Source organism: Grus americana, chromosome 3, assembly GCF_028858705.1.
Source record: "Grus americana isolate bGruAme1 chromosome 3, bGruAme1.mat, whole genome shotgun sequence".
Taxonomy (NCBI): domain Eukaryota; kingdom Metazoa; phylum Chordata; class Aves; order Gruiformes; family Gruidae; genus Grus; species Grus americana.
This window is the reverse complement of record NC_072854.1, coordinates 54,759,483-54,772,126: the sequence shown is the minus strand read 5'-3', so window position 1 is coordinate 54,772,126 and position 12,644 is coordinate 54,759,483. Positions and strand designations below refer to the sequence as shown.

At 45.7% G+C, this 12,644-nt stretch overlaps 1 protein-coding gene across 1 annotated transcript in view; it reads right to left on the bottom strand.

Moving 5' to 3' along the window:
* Positions 1-12,420, bottom strand: part of DCBLD1 (discoidin, CUB and LCCL domain containing 1) — a 51,919-nt gene extending 39,499 nt beyond the window's left edge. Inside the window, exon 1 of the mRNA XM_054822194.1 lies at positions 12,072-12,420. Coding sequence (XP_054678169.1) covers positions 12,072-12,330 — 259 coding nt within the window. The 5' untranslated portion in view covers positions 12,331-12,420. The remainder of the gene's footprint in view (positions 1-12,071) is intronic.
* Positions 12,421-12,644: the final 224 nt, after the last annotated feature.

Sequence of the window (12,644 nt, the reverse complement as noted above, 5' to 3'; positions counted from 1 at the left end):
CTCTCTCACACGGTGCTCGCTGAGAGCAGCGCATGCGTGTGGAACCAAACGTGGGACCCCCCCGGGAGGACACCAGTGCATGTTCCTCTGGAGACAGTGAGAGAAGGTACCAGGTGACTGGCAGGTAGCACTGTTTCCCATCCTCACACACAGGGGTGATGGATGTGCGCGGGACAAGATGAGGGAGTATCTCCAGGCAGCCCTGTCTGGGGTGGGTCATGGGCAGGAGGGCCCCCTCCAGGATCTAACCTGCCCACAAAGGATGTAGGTGATGAAATCGATGCCCATGAACAAGCTCCAGCCCCACACCGTGAGATGCCCTGGACACAGCCCCTGACAGGTACTGTGGTTTTAGCAAAACGGTGGTGGTCCCAGAAGCAGTAGAGTTAGAGAACTCTGAAAACAATTCTGGTTCTTTCAAGTACTCTTCTGCCACCCAGAATGACCTGGCTGGGCTGACTGTCTCCTCTCATCTCTTCCCAAGCCCAGTGCACAAGCTGAGTCCCTGCCTCTTACTCCTGCGCTCCCTGGGCTTTACCACCCCTTGCTCACACGCATGACTGGATGTGCACAGCGCCTTCATTCAAGCACTCAGCGTCTTGCCCTCTGAGTTAGGGAAGAGGCTACAGTTTTTCAAATAACTGCTATAAAAAGTTTCCATGTGCTGCACCTTTCACTAAACATGTTTATACCGCCAACTACAAAACAGTTACATAGCATAATATCAAAGTGTGTTTTCAAAAGAATTGCTACAATATCCTGGCAGCAAACAACTGCTTTTTTCATCTTTCTGATTCACCCTCAACTAAGCAATTAATAACGGACTTGGACTCGCTCCAATGCTAAATATGTGTTATACCTAGGCGTGCTCACGCACACAGCCAGCAGCTCCCTGCCCTCTCCCACCCCGCTGCACGAGGCCTGTTGGGGACCAGCATTTCTCTCTCGGCCTCTCTGGCTAAAGACTCCCGCTACCTGCCTTGCCTGTCGATCTCTTCCCACCGGGATTAAGACCTCCAAAATAACCTCGTTTCGCTCTCTGCCTCCTCTCTCCCAGTTTGACATCCCTTCGGATGCCTGCCTTCATGGCGGTGCTTGGGACAAGGTGTGCTCCCCGTACCCCACCCAGAGACCAGGGAGTAGCGCCAGCGGGGGTTGCCAGCCTGTCCTTTTTCCTTCCCACTCCTCCTTCCCTTGCGAGAAGAGAGCAGAAAACTGAGGTCTTGCACCTAAATTTTGGATTCAGCCCAAAATCTGAAGAGCCACAGCTGCAAATGGACACAGCCAAAGCGAAGAAAACGCCACTGAGGGTACGGCTTTGTGAGCTCTGACAAGATTCCCCATGAGCAGAAATGAGATTTGTCTTGTCTTCCACACTGCTTTCCCTGAAGTAATAACTCCAGCTTATTAAAAGATACAATAATAACTGAGTCAAGAAGGAGTTCCGTGCCCGTGTTTGAAAGAAGATTCGAGTTATGTATAAGAACAGATAAGTATCTAAAAAAGAAATCAACTCTTTCAGGTGAAACCTGTGCCTTCCCTGCTCATGTGGGATGGGGGAAAAGACCAGGGAAAAACCAAAGTTTTTTGCTAGATGCCATCCAAATCCACTGGCATGGTCTGACAACACTTTAGGTTTCCATACAGCTACCCTGACCTTCATCACTAATAGAACTGTGCATACTGCAGACGCAAAGGGGTTTGTACCTTCACTGCTGAGGTGATGGAGTAAAATCCAGAGTTAAGCACTTCACCTCTAACCTCTCCGCCAACAAATCTGGGCCAAGAGCATCAGCTCTTTACTGCGCCATTATAATGGAAGAGAGAGACCACCACCATGCCATCGGGACCTAAACTGGTCACTTCTCTAGAGAACGATGAAGATGTCAGACCTCCGTGCTTGTCCTGGCAATGTGCTCAAACAGGTAACAAAAATGAAGGGCAACATCACGCCTGAGGCATCGCTGGGCAGGCGAGTGCCCCCAGTCCTCCACCCGCCTCCCCGACGGAGCCACGGGAGTCATGGGGGTGGAGGTGGGGTGACCACGCATTTGGGGATTTCACAAACCACCAATTTCTGGGCTGATGCCATTTACATCAGCTGAGCAGCTGGCCAAGCCCCGCCTGTAAAGAAGTATATAAATCCATGGCAGGGTGGGGTTTTTTCCTTTTTTTTTTTTTTCTCCAGAAGTCCAGCTTTACTTTCTTCACAATATTTTGTGGATACTGCAAAGACTCTTTATAAATAATGAACGAAACCACTGAAAATTAAGGCAAGCCTAAATTCATCTGGAAAACCAGTGACTGCAATCTTCCATAGCCTTTAAATTATTATGAATATCTTTTCAAGGGAAGAAGTCCCCCATTCAGCAGTATGCCCTACTACAAAAGGAAAAATAAATATTGTGTAAACTTTTTCTTTGAGTTGCTTTTTAATTTGACTCCATGAGGTTCCCAGGAAACATTTTAACCCCTGTGCTGCAGCATTTCCTCAAGACACCCATTTTGCTGCCCAAGATAACCAAGCTGTGGCTGGGAGGAGGGCCGAGAGCAGGAAAGGAAGGTAGAGCAGCAGAAGAAATAAAGGAACATTGTGGAGTGCTGATTTCATTGCCCAAATTATTTACTTACCAACTTCAAAGGGATGCAAAAGGAGGAGGTCAAACAAACCACAGCATGTTTTTCCCTCCTCTTCACAGACATTATTTACTGTAATGTCCCTCTTAAAGTAGGAATGAGAAAGCAGCAAATGATCGCCAATTGGTTCTGCAGTGGTTCCATAAATCACAAATTCCCACCACGCACCCAGCTGCGATCGCCCCTCAGCTGTTTGGGCTGCAGCTGGGGACTGGCTTTCCTCAGGGTGTCCCCTGCAGCCAGCCTCAGGAGATGCTCTGCCTCAAACACTGAAGATGTTATTCTGGTAACCAGCTGGATCACCAGCATCAAGTATAGAATGGTTGTCAGGGAATTTTTTTCTAAGTGCCTTATCTAGCAAAGTAGCTTACAATTGTTCTATCATTTTCCAAAGTTAAAAAGTTTTTTAGGAATTGCAGGCACAGCCATAAGCCAGTACCCAGGGAAATCTTTCCAACTGTGCTGACCTACATGGAGTGACTTTGCAGGATTGCCACAACCAACCTGGGCAGCTTTTTCTACCCTAGAAACCTCTCATCTTTGCAGAAGTTTGCAAAGACAAAAATCTAGCAAGACCTGAGATTTTATTTATTTAGCTACTAAAATGTCAAAAGAAAGCAGAAATCTCCTCATGAGCAACTTCTTCCATCCCCACTGGAAGGGGAACAGTACATTCAGCATTCAGGTTTGCAACCTTAACAAGTAATACAGTAAGTCCTACTTAAACTAACACAAACGTGAACCAAAACTTGCGCACTGAGACTCTTCCAGTTTCACTGTATCCATAAAGACTTGATTAATTTTGCTGCTTAATCAAATAACTCTCTGGAGAGCAACCATCTCATCTGCGTACACATCTTAGGGGCTTGTGTCTGGATAAAGCCTAACCTGGCTACATTTGCACGTGAGACCTCCGTGACAAGACAATTCAGATTACCATAGAAATCACAGTGCCAAAAGGAGGGAAGGGCAGCCCCAGCCTGGTACTCCCTTTCCTATGTATTATTTATGAGGACACAGGATTAAGAAGTTGCTGCGTTCCATAAAGAACAAGATCCTGCCACACGTAAGGGACAAGGTTTACACAAAAAAGGAAATAGCATCATACAGTTTTCTTCCTTTGCTTCTATTAAATATGCAAATAGTAACAAACTACGTTTGCCTTTGCTTTTCAGGATCACTGTCTTGTTCCATCACAATCTGTGAAAGACAGACAGTACCAGAGTACATGTCAAAAATAAGTATGTTTTAGTCACTGCTTCCAGGACTTAGGCAGTATACCCAAATGTAGTTCTCCAGAGAAGCGAGTTTCAGCACTGGAATTTGCTTTTCAGCACTCTAAATACAGCACACTCGAGCTTGTGGGTGTGAGAAAACTTCTATGCCTTTTTAACTGCTGCAACAAAAGAGATTTGTAATTTTTTATTTATTTATTTGTTCCCTGCATAACTGCATTTAATATTTGTCAGTCCTTTTCTTTTATGGAGGTGGCATATTGCTGTGATTGACCATCTCAGTATTTTATTAGCCTGTGTGTTTTTGGAAACAGAAACAAGAATGAAACTACACATTTATGCAAATTTCAGAGGAATCTTAAGTGTTGGGTCTGCTTTTTGCAAAAAAAAAGTTGATTTTTTGTTTTCTAACAAACACCTACCTACTTTAAGATACACATTACACACCTCAAGCGCGGAGATACTGAGAAGTTCATTGCCGAAGCACTTGTAACTCCACGCTCAGAAGGAACCTTGATGGACTGTAAATAAATGGCAAGCCAGCCACACTCCTCCACCAGCCACCCCCGCAGAGTAACTCAGGACCCTGGTGAAGCTTCGGGGCTGTAAAGGCTACGGGGAATAAATATCCCAAGGCCAGGGGTTTCTTCCCTGCCCCTCTGCCCACAGCATCCCAGCGGTGTGGCAGGGACGTGGGCCCGCAGCAGGAGGAGATGGAGCCCCCCTCCCAGCCCGTGCCGAGCTCCCCCTGCGCTGGGGGGACGTCACGCCCTTAGGGCAAAGCCTCTGATTCTGCTGATTCGGGGCAAACACGCAGTTGGGTTTTTATTAAGGACTTTTCAGGCAAAGTAGGAAATGCTAATCTTAACTGAGAGACATATCATATATATGCAAATTGTTTGCTCTACTTTCTCCATCTGTTTTTTTCCCAGGTTTTTCTCTTCGCTGTGCTTTACTGGAGATTAACTTACAGTATATAGCAGCGAATTTGGACTGTGTGGGAAACATATGCTACAAGCTCAGGGCCAGACTCGAATATTGGGTTGCACAGGAATAGGAATATTCACAGCAGTGCTAAGGACTGACAAACCCACAGGGACAGGAAATTCAGAGACATCAGGGTAAGGAGAGGCTGAAGCAGAGCTGTTCCAGTTCCAGTAGCAGGTGGGAAGGCAAGATTTCAAAACAGCTTTAATTTGGGAAAGAGGAAATGGCTGAACAGGATAGAACGAAACCACCACCCTCCTTTTTTAAACATGTAATACCCTTGTTAGTGTGATACAAGTCAGGCACGATTGACAGTTATCAATGATTAAGGGTGGTCTTTTTTCTTGAAATCAAACCTGTCCTGGCTTACTTGAAAAATCACACATTCACCTTTTTTGCCTGTATGCCTAGATGGAATAGGTGATTTCTTAGCAAAAAAAGGACAGCAGAAAGCACACTACTTTTCTCCAAGCAAATTGTGCAAAACTCCCCCTTATCCCCGAGGTATAACTGAACAAATATCTCAAGAGAAAATTAACTGGTTTGTGATAGAAACAATAATTGCCATTTATTAGCAAGATGCAATTTTCTGGTTTGCCTTTTGACTCAGTCAACCTAACTTCTAGGAAACTAGCTATTTCCTCTGTGGTTATTGTGATCTAACAACAAGTGATTCCTTACAACTCCAGTAGAAATGGAAGCAAAAACTGAGCTAAGGTGAAGATCCAGTCAAAGAGCTACACCAGGCTTCTCACCTGGAGCACTGAAAACAAGAAATGCCTTTTTTCAGTATTCTCACGCGACCAGCCTGCCTGATACTCATCAAGCTATTAACCAGAAGAGCACGTTCAGAGGCTCCGTAAACCAGGAAATTTTGGGATCTCTCTGGTTCGTTATGGTTACATATAGCTGCTGTGGAAGATATTTAAAATTAAAGGAAAAAAATTAAAAGAAAGGAAAGCAGCCACACTATTCTTTAAATACCATAGTGTTGGTTGTGGCGCTGTATATGATCCACAGCATCATTGCTGTGTCTTCTGTGACATGTTAATATGAGACTGCATAAAAGGTATTTTCAAATGGATTGGAAAAATAGTGCAGAAGAGAATGTTTTATGCCACCCTGTGTATACCACTTATACTGAAACTCCATAATTTCATTTTATTTGACTGGATTTTCTGATTAGCAGTCACATCAAACAGTCACATTCTCAAATTTTGAAACAGGATACAGCAGAAAGATCTGGACATTTTTTCACTCATCTCAGGAGTGAATACCTCAGCATAACTGCTCCATTTATTTTGATACAATATTGCTTTCCACCTAGAGAACACAGAGGCTGAATTTCATCTAAAAAAATAGCAGATTCATTTTCAACGCACAAGCATTAGCACTTCTTGCAAATCAGCATGTTCTCAAATATCTGTTTTAAGGACTGCGAGTTTAACTATGCCTCTTCTGTCTGTGACAAAATACTAATAGATCAGCAAGTAGGTTTGAAAACGTTAACAAGTACTCATCGCACGTGGCACAATACTTCATATTACAGCTTATCTGTTGAAATTCTGTTTTAAAGCCTTCAGCTCCGTGGCTCCCAGGCATTTCAACTTCAATTTCCCCGTACCATGCCGACACAAGAAACATGTGATAAGACAAACCCTGGCTTTGAGAGCAAGCTATGACAACAGGGAGGGGAACAGCTCCAGCAATGGACCTTGCTGTCAAAGCCTCCCAGTGGAGGGGGACCCACAGGATCCTTGAATTTATTTTACAGGTTAAAATATTTTTGTTCTCCAGGTATGAAAAAATTGGACTTTTTCTATTATGAGTTCATTTTACAAATGAAGCATAGCTGACTTAAGTCAAAGCAACCCGCCAACACAGAACTGGTGTGGCACCAGAGAAAATACAAGTGGTTCTGGGCAGAGGCCACACGTCTCCATTCTGCACAGTTACCGCAGCTGCAACAACAAGGCTCAGGCACGTAACAAAGCCATTCTGTTTGGATGGGTGAAGAAACCCACCTACGTTTCCAGTGTTTTGAGGTCTCTCCTTACTACACCATGAAGAAAAGTTTTGTTTGATTTCTGACAGGACACACAGGCCTTTGTATAGCATGAGGGATCGCATCCAGAATTCCCCATGTGTTTTTGTAATTTGAAATAAAACAAATAAACACAATTTTTATTCAGTAGACATGAACATCTGGAAGATGACATCAACATGACTTCAACTTTAATGTCAAAGCGTTAGACTGAAATCCAATACTGTTGAACAATTTGTAGTGGAAGTGCCAGCAACTTGAACATCACAGATTAAAACTGTGATGGAAACAAGGTTTCTGCAGCAGCTGAGGGAAGAAATAACGTTTCAGAGCTTTACCAAATGCCTGATGAACATTATTGTAATCACAGTAGCAGATAAAGCCTAAATGTGTGATAATAATTATAAAAATGAAGATCCTGGCCTTGTAGGAGGCGCTGGATCTGTGTTTCTAGCCTTGCCCTGGCTCTGCCTTCCCCATTTTTTCTCCTGTCCCTCTTCACAGTGCTTGAAAACACCTTTACTGAAGCTCTTTGGAGATGGGTAAAGAGATCCTGGCCTGGGTGCACTTGTCCTTCCCTCTGCCTCGCAGAGGAGCAGCATGGACCTGCCACCAGGCAGCAGCCCCGTCCCATCAGGGAAACGGAAATCACGAGTAAGGATGTGCTGGGACTGGGAATCCTGCTCAGGGACGATGAGAAAGTCCCACCACCACCAAACTAAGTCTTCATGTCTTGGAAGGAAACTCCTGAGAAGCGGGTCCTGGCTTTGTCGAAAGAAGAGACAGGGAGAGAGGGAATGAAAGACCAAAATGTTTCCTCCTCGTAACACTCTCTGCTCCCAGGCTTAATTCTATAGGATCGACAATCCTAACCATAACTACTGGCAGCCTCTCCATGTGCGAGCATCCAGCCAACCTCAAAAATGTGGCTTTAGCACTCACACAATTTTCACAGACAAAAATCAGTTTAAATAGATCATTCATAATTTATTCTGAAAGCAAAAATTAAGATATCTGTATACTCTTAAAACTAGTCAAGCCACTATCCTTTTTTTATTTAAGCATCACTAGTAGATTGTCCCAGTTTGAAGTTTTCTACTCCCAGTTGTAAAGCTAATTAAACCTTTTGGGGAAGTTGTGTGCTCATTCTTATGCATTGCTATTAACATTTTTTATTGCAGATAGTTGGGATCTAATGCCATTCCACTGAATCCAGTCAGAAGGATTTTATTTTGATTTTATCTGGCTTGTTTTATTCTTAGCAGATGGTGCAAACCCATGTGTTGATGAGTACATGCCACAGGAGAGCATCTGATACGATACAGCCGGCCCCAAACTACAGCGATGTCTATGCTGAGGACTTCAGTGCCTGCCACCACTCAGGACCACACTTCTTGGCATGGTGTGTTAGCTCAGATGGGCTTTCAAAACTATACTACTTCTGCTACCTAAAATGGCTTTGAGAAGGTACCTTAGGCATCGCTATATGGTAGCGTAAGCACCCTCAAAGTCGGTGTTTTTCAAACTAATTTTTACTGCGCCACACATGTAGCTCAAGTGGACTAAAGGTGATGCAGTTTTGATAAATATGAATTAATGTGTTTTTGCATATGCAAATCAACAAATAATTTACATGAAATATGATTCAACAGCCACGCGTGTTACATGCATGAGCAGCTAACAACTTTCCCAAGGCATCTTTTTCTCCCTTTTTTGTCAGTGAGACTCCCAGTGGCCTCCCTGTCTCTGGTTTTGTTTGAAATATGTCCCCTGATAACCTAAAGAGAAGTACATATAAAGGGCTTGGAGCTATTTATAGCAAAGTCTGCGCGACTGAAAACATTGCAGTTTTCATGTGGTGGGTACACGCATTGCTTATGAACTGCAACCGGAAAATTGTTGCCTCCCTCTTTAGCGATTCTAGTCAGCATTCACAAGGCAAGAGAGAGGGAGCCAAGGAAGGAAGCAGACATAAGGACAAAATGCAAACAAACTGAAGATTTACCAATCGCTTATATTCAGAAATTGGAGGAAGGGGGGGGGGGGGGGGGAGGAGGGTACAAGAAAGATTCATCTCTATCAGCATTTCAAACTGCTGGAAATAGGCATGCAAAGTGGATTAGCACGATCACACCAATATTCTTCTGTACGGGTTTTGTACAAGCCCCTGAGAACAGGCATAATCTCTCATAATTACTGCATATGCTGTTGTCACATCAAATAACAGCCTCTCCTCAAAATGTTTAAAAGTCTACTGCCCATCAATTCTTCCAACTGGGCATTGGGCGCAACGGTCAACAGACCCAGAACTTTACTGCAAGTAAAGTCCACGTTTGGATGCTAATCTGCAAATACCACATGGACTTTTTTCATTGCTGCACTTTATTTGAAATGAAAATAAATGAGTTACAGCAAGAGCAGTGGCTTAAATCTTGCTCTTAATGGAGTAAAATCCCTATTCCTCTTATACCTTCCTAAAACAACCATCCCTCAGGTCAGTTTTAAGTCCTACTGGCCAGAAACATAATAGAGGATGACTCAAAACTCTGAGAAGATAGACTCAGATTCAACTCTGATTTCTGCTGCCCATAATTACATGGTTCAAGGTCTTGCTCAATGAGAACAGAAGAAAAACCAGAGAATAGTGAAAGATAACTCATTCAGGTTTGCCTCCCTTCTGGGTTTGAACTGCTGGAAGGAGATTTTAAGAAGAGATACGGGGTGAGGCATGGCTGTGTGAGGTTGGCAGGTAGGGAACAAGTTACTTTTTGTAGTGGTCAGCAAAGAACTGGCAACTGAAACCACAAGAGAAGTTAAGATCTGCATACAGCAGAATACAAAGGGAAAAGAGCAGCCTTGTATTATAAATCCCAAAGCTATTTATTACTCATACACAGTCATAGATGTGATATTTGTCCCCAGGTGAGACCTAAGCTTATAAATACGTTTTAATTAAAATCAGTTCCCTAAACACTCAGCCTTTCCTATCAACCTTCTGTGAACAACAAAATTCCATGTTTCATAGATGTTCTCGGACAACACACACGTTTAACTTATTTTCAAGAGCAGAAAAAGAGCTGACACCTGGGCTCTGCACAGTCACACTCGGATACGAGCCATGTGATGAAGTAGCCAAGCCACAGTGAAAAAAAGAAGCCTTTCCTTAATTTAGAACTTAAGTAATAGAACAGAAGCTGTAACAGCAGCTTCATCCTTGTTCTGTAGCACCCCTCAGGAAAAATTGAAGGGGAAGGTGAGCTGGTCATGAAAAAAAGCGGGTTGCACAGCCAGCTCATGAGAAGCCAGAAAAATGTACTACTTTATTTTTAAAAATGAGTATTTTTAAACCAATATCTTTCTTTGAACCAGCTGGTGGGAGACACCAGTGGTGACAAGATACAGAATTAACTGAAACTGGAGCCTGGTTCACTCTGGCACTTCTCGTGCTCCATTACAACTTTTAAATCAAGTCAAGAAGCTTGTGTAACAGGAAGTTGGTATCCACTTATCCTTATCTGCTTTCTCCACTGGTGCAACTTTAGAACACTTAGCCCCTAATTTATAGGGCAGTATCAATAAACAAATAGAATAACTGCCCCTGAGGAGAAAGGAAAGACAGGGGTCAGAATCCCTTCTGCTTTCTAGCCACTGAACAGACTATCTTGTAAATTTGCATTTGGTCCAGAAAGAACCAGGCAAAATATTTCTTGTGTTTCCATGCTGTTAGTTTGATAGTAGAAACATTTTTAACATGAATGCAACATAAGTACTTTTACCAATTAATTTGGGAATACAGACAAGGAGTAGGATTCATCCTTACTGCTTAGTGCAAGGGTATGCACTAACACCCCCGGAAATCCCAGCAAACTTACTATTTCTAATTGGCTCTCCAAATGACTTTCTCCTTGATGTCAACATGTGTGAGACAAACGTTGGTGAAAGAGGAGACAAACAAACACCCAAAACACTGATGAAAAGAGGGGACTAAGGGAACATTTTTTTCTTTGCTACATATGCGTTTCCTGGAGCATATCAAGTTGGAGTCTCAAAACAGGGAAACATATTGAGGACAGAACAGCAAAGCTGGCATGAAGCTGGCAAGTGGAAAGGCAACACAACTCATACCACATTCTCCCTTCTGTGGAGATCCATACCAGAAATCTCCAGTAATAGGAAGTTACGGGAAAACCAGGTATAAATGAGCCAAAGTACTTTGTACCACAGCCTGGATGCAATGCTAATTCATGCACAGCGCTGGGTTCTGGCGTTTGCAGCCAAGTTGGAACATTAATATGGGGACTATTAGTTTATCTGAATGCGTTGTCAAGCTCATGATGATGCTCAATGTCCGGTGTTAACTATTTTACCAGTAGCTGTCAGTGAACTCTAAGATGGATGCATCAGGCCATGCAATGCCACAGCCAAAAGCTTCCAACTTCTCGGTAGAAGTCAGCTATACTTGTAATTTACACAGGAAGCTTAACCGTAAGCCGCATAAAAACACAGAGTAAAGAGAATAGTACCTGGGCCCTCATTTTAGCAAACTGCAGTATCACAAAAGGGCTTGCGAGATCCCCTTGAGATTCCTACAAAACTTTGTCCCGGCACGAGTAAGGGCATTTGTCTCTGTCAGCGAGGCAGCAGGCGAGCAGACCTGCCTGTGTCCGGCTGTGGGACAGGGGCTGCTGGCCCCGGCCGGAGCAGAGGAGGTGCTGCCGGTGGCGGAGCGCCGGCCGCCGCGCCCGGGGCTCCCGCCGGGGCTGATGAGGCACGGGCGGAGCCGGGCGCCCCGGTGGCAGCGGGAACAGCCGGAGCCGCTCCCAGCCTCCTGCCTGCAACTTGCCGGACACTTTTCTCCACTTATTTACTTTTAAAAAACAGTCCTAATTAACGAAAGATTAAGAAAGCCGTAGTATACATTTACCGTAAGGCCGTTTACCACTTTAATCTCGCAGCTACTCAGACACGGGGATAAACCCGGCGAGGATTAACCAGGACAACTATATACAGCCCTGAGAGAAGCTCAGGCTGCGCTACCGCGGAACAACGAGGCGAGGACGGCGGGGACACCCCCTCCCAGCACTCTACGGCTCACCACCAGCGCGGGGTGAACCCCCCCGGGGGGCCGTGAATGCTGGACCCCCTCCCCGCCCGCCCCACGGACTCACCCAGCTTCTCCGCCCGCAGCCAGAGCGGGGCCGAGGCTCCGAGCAGCAGCGAGAGCAGCAACGAGGGGGCGGCCCGCGACCCCCCGGCGGGGCCCATGCCTCGGGCTCTCGGCGGGGCGGGCAAGGCACAACTTCCCCACTTCCCTCCTGCTCCTTTCTCTTCCTCTCCTCTTCTTCCTCCTCCTCCTCCTCCTCCTCGCCGGGGCGGCTCGGGCGCCAGCCCACACTCCCGCGAACGGGGACAGCCGTCCCCCGGCATCCTTCCCCCCCGCAGGTGTTTCTGCGGAGGCGGAGAAGGGGCCGTGCGGGGCTGCCTCTGGCCCAGCCGGTGGCCGGGCTGCAGCGCTACCGCCTCCCGCCTCCCCAGCCCGGGGCTGGGGGTGGAGAAAGGAAGCGGGAGAAAGGGAAGCGCCACTATTCCCATTGGGCTGCAGCGCGGGGTATCTCCTCCTCCTGCCGTGGACCGAGGGGCTGGCTTGGCCCTGCCACCCCCTCCTCTTCTCCCCTCCCCTCCCCTCCCCTCCCCTGGTGCTGCTTCTCCCCTCCCCTCCCCTCCCCTCCCCTCCCCTGGTG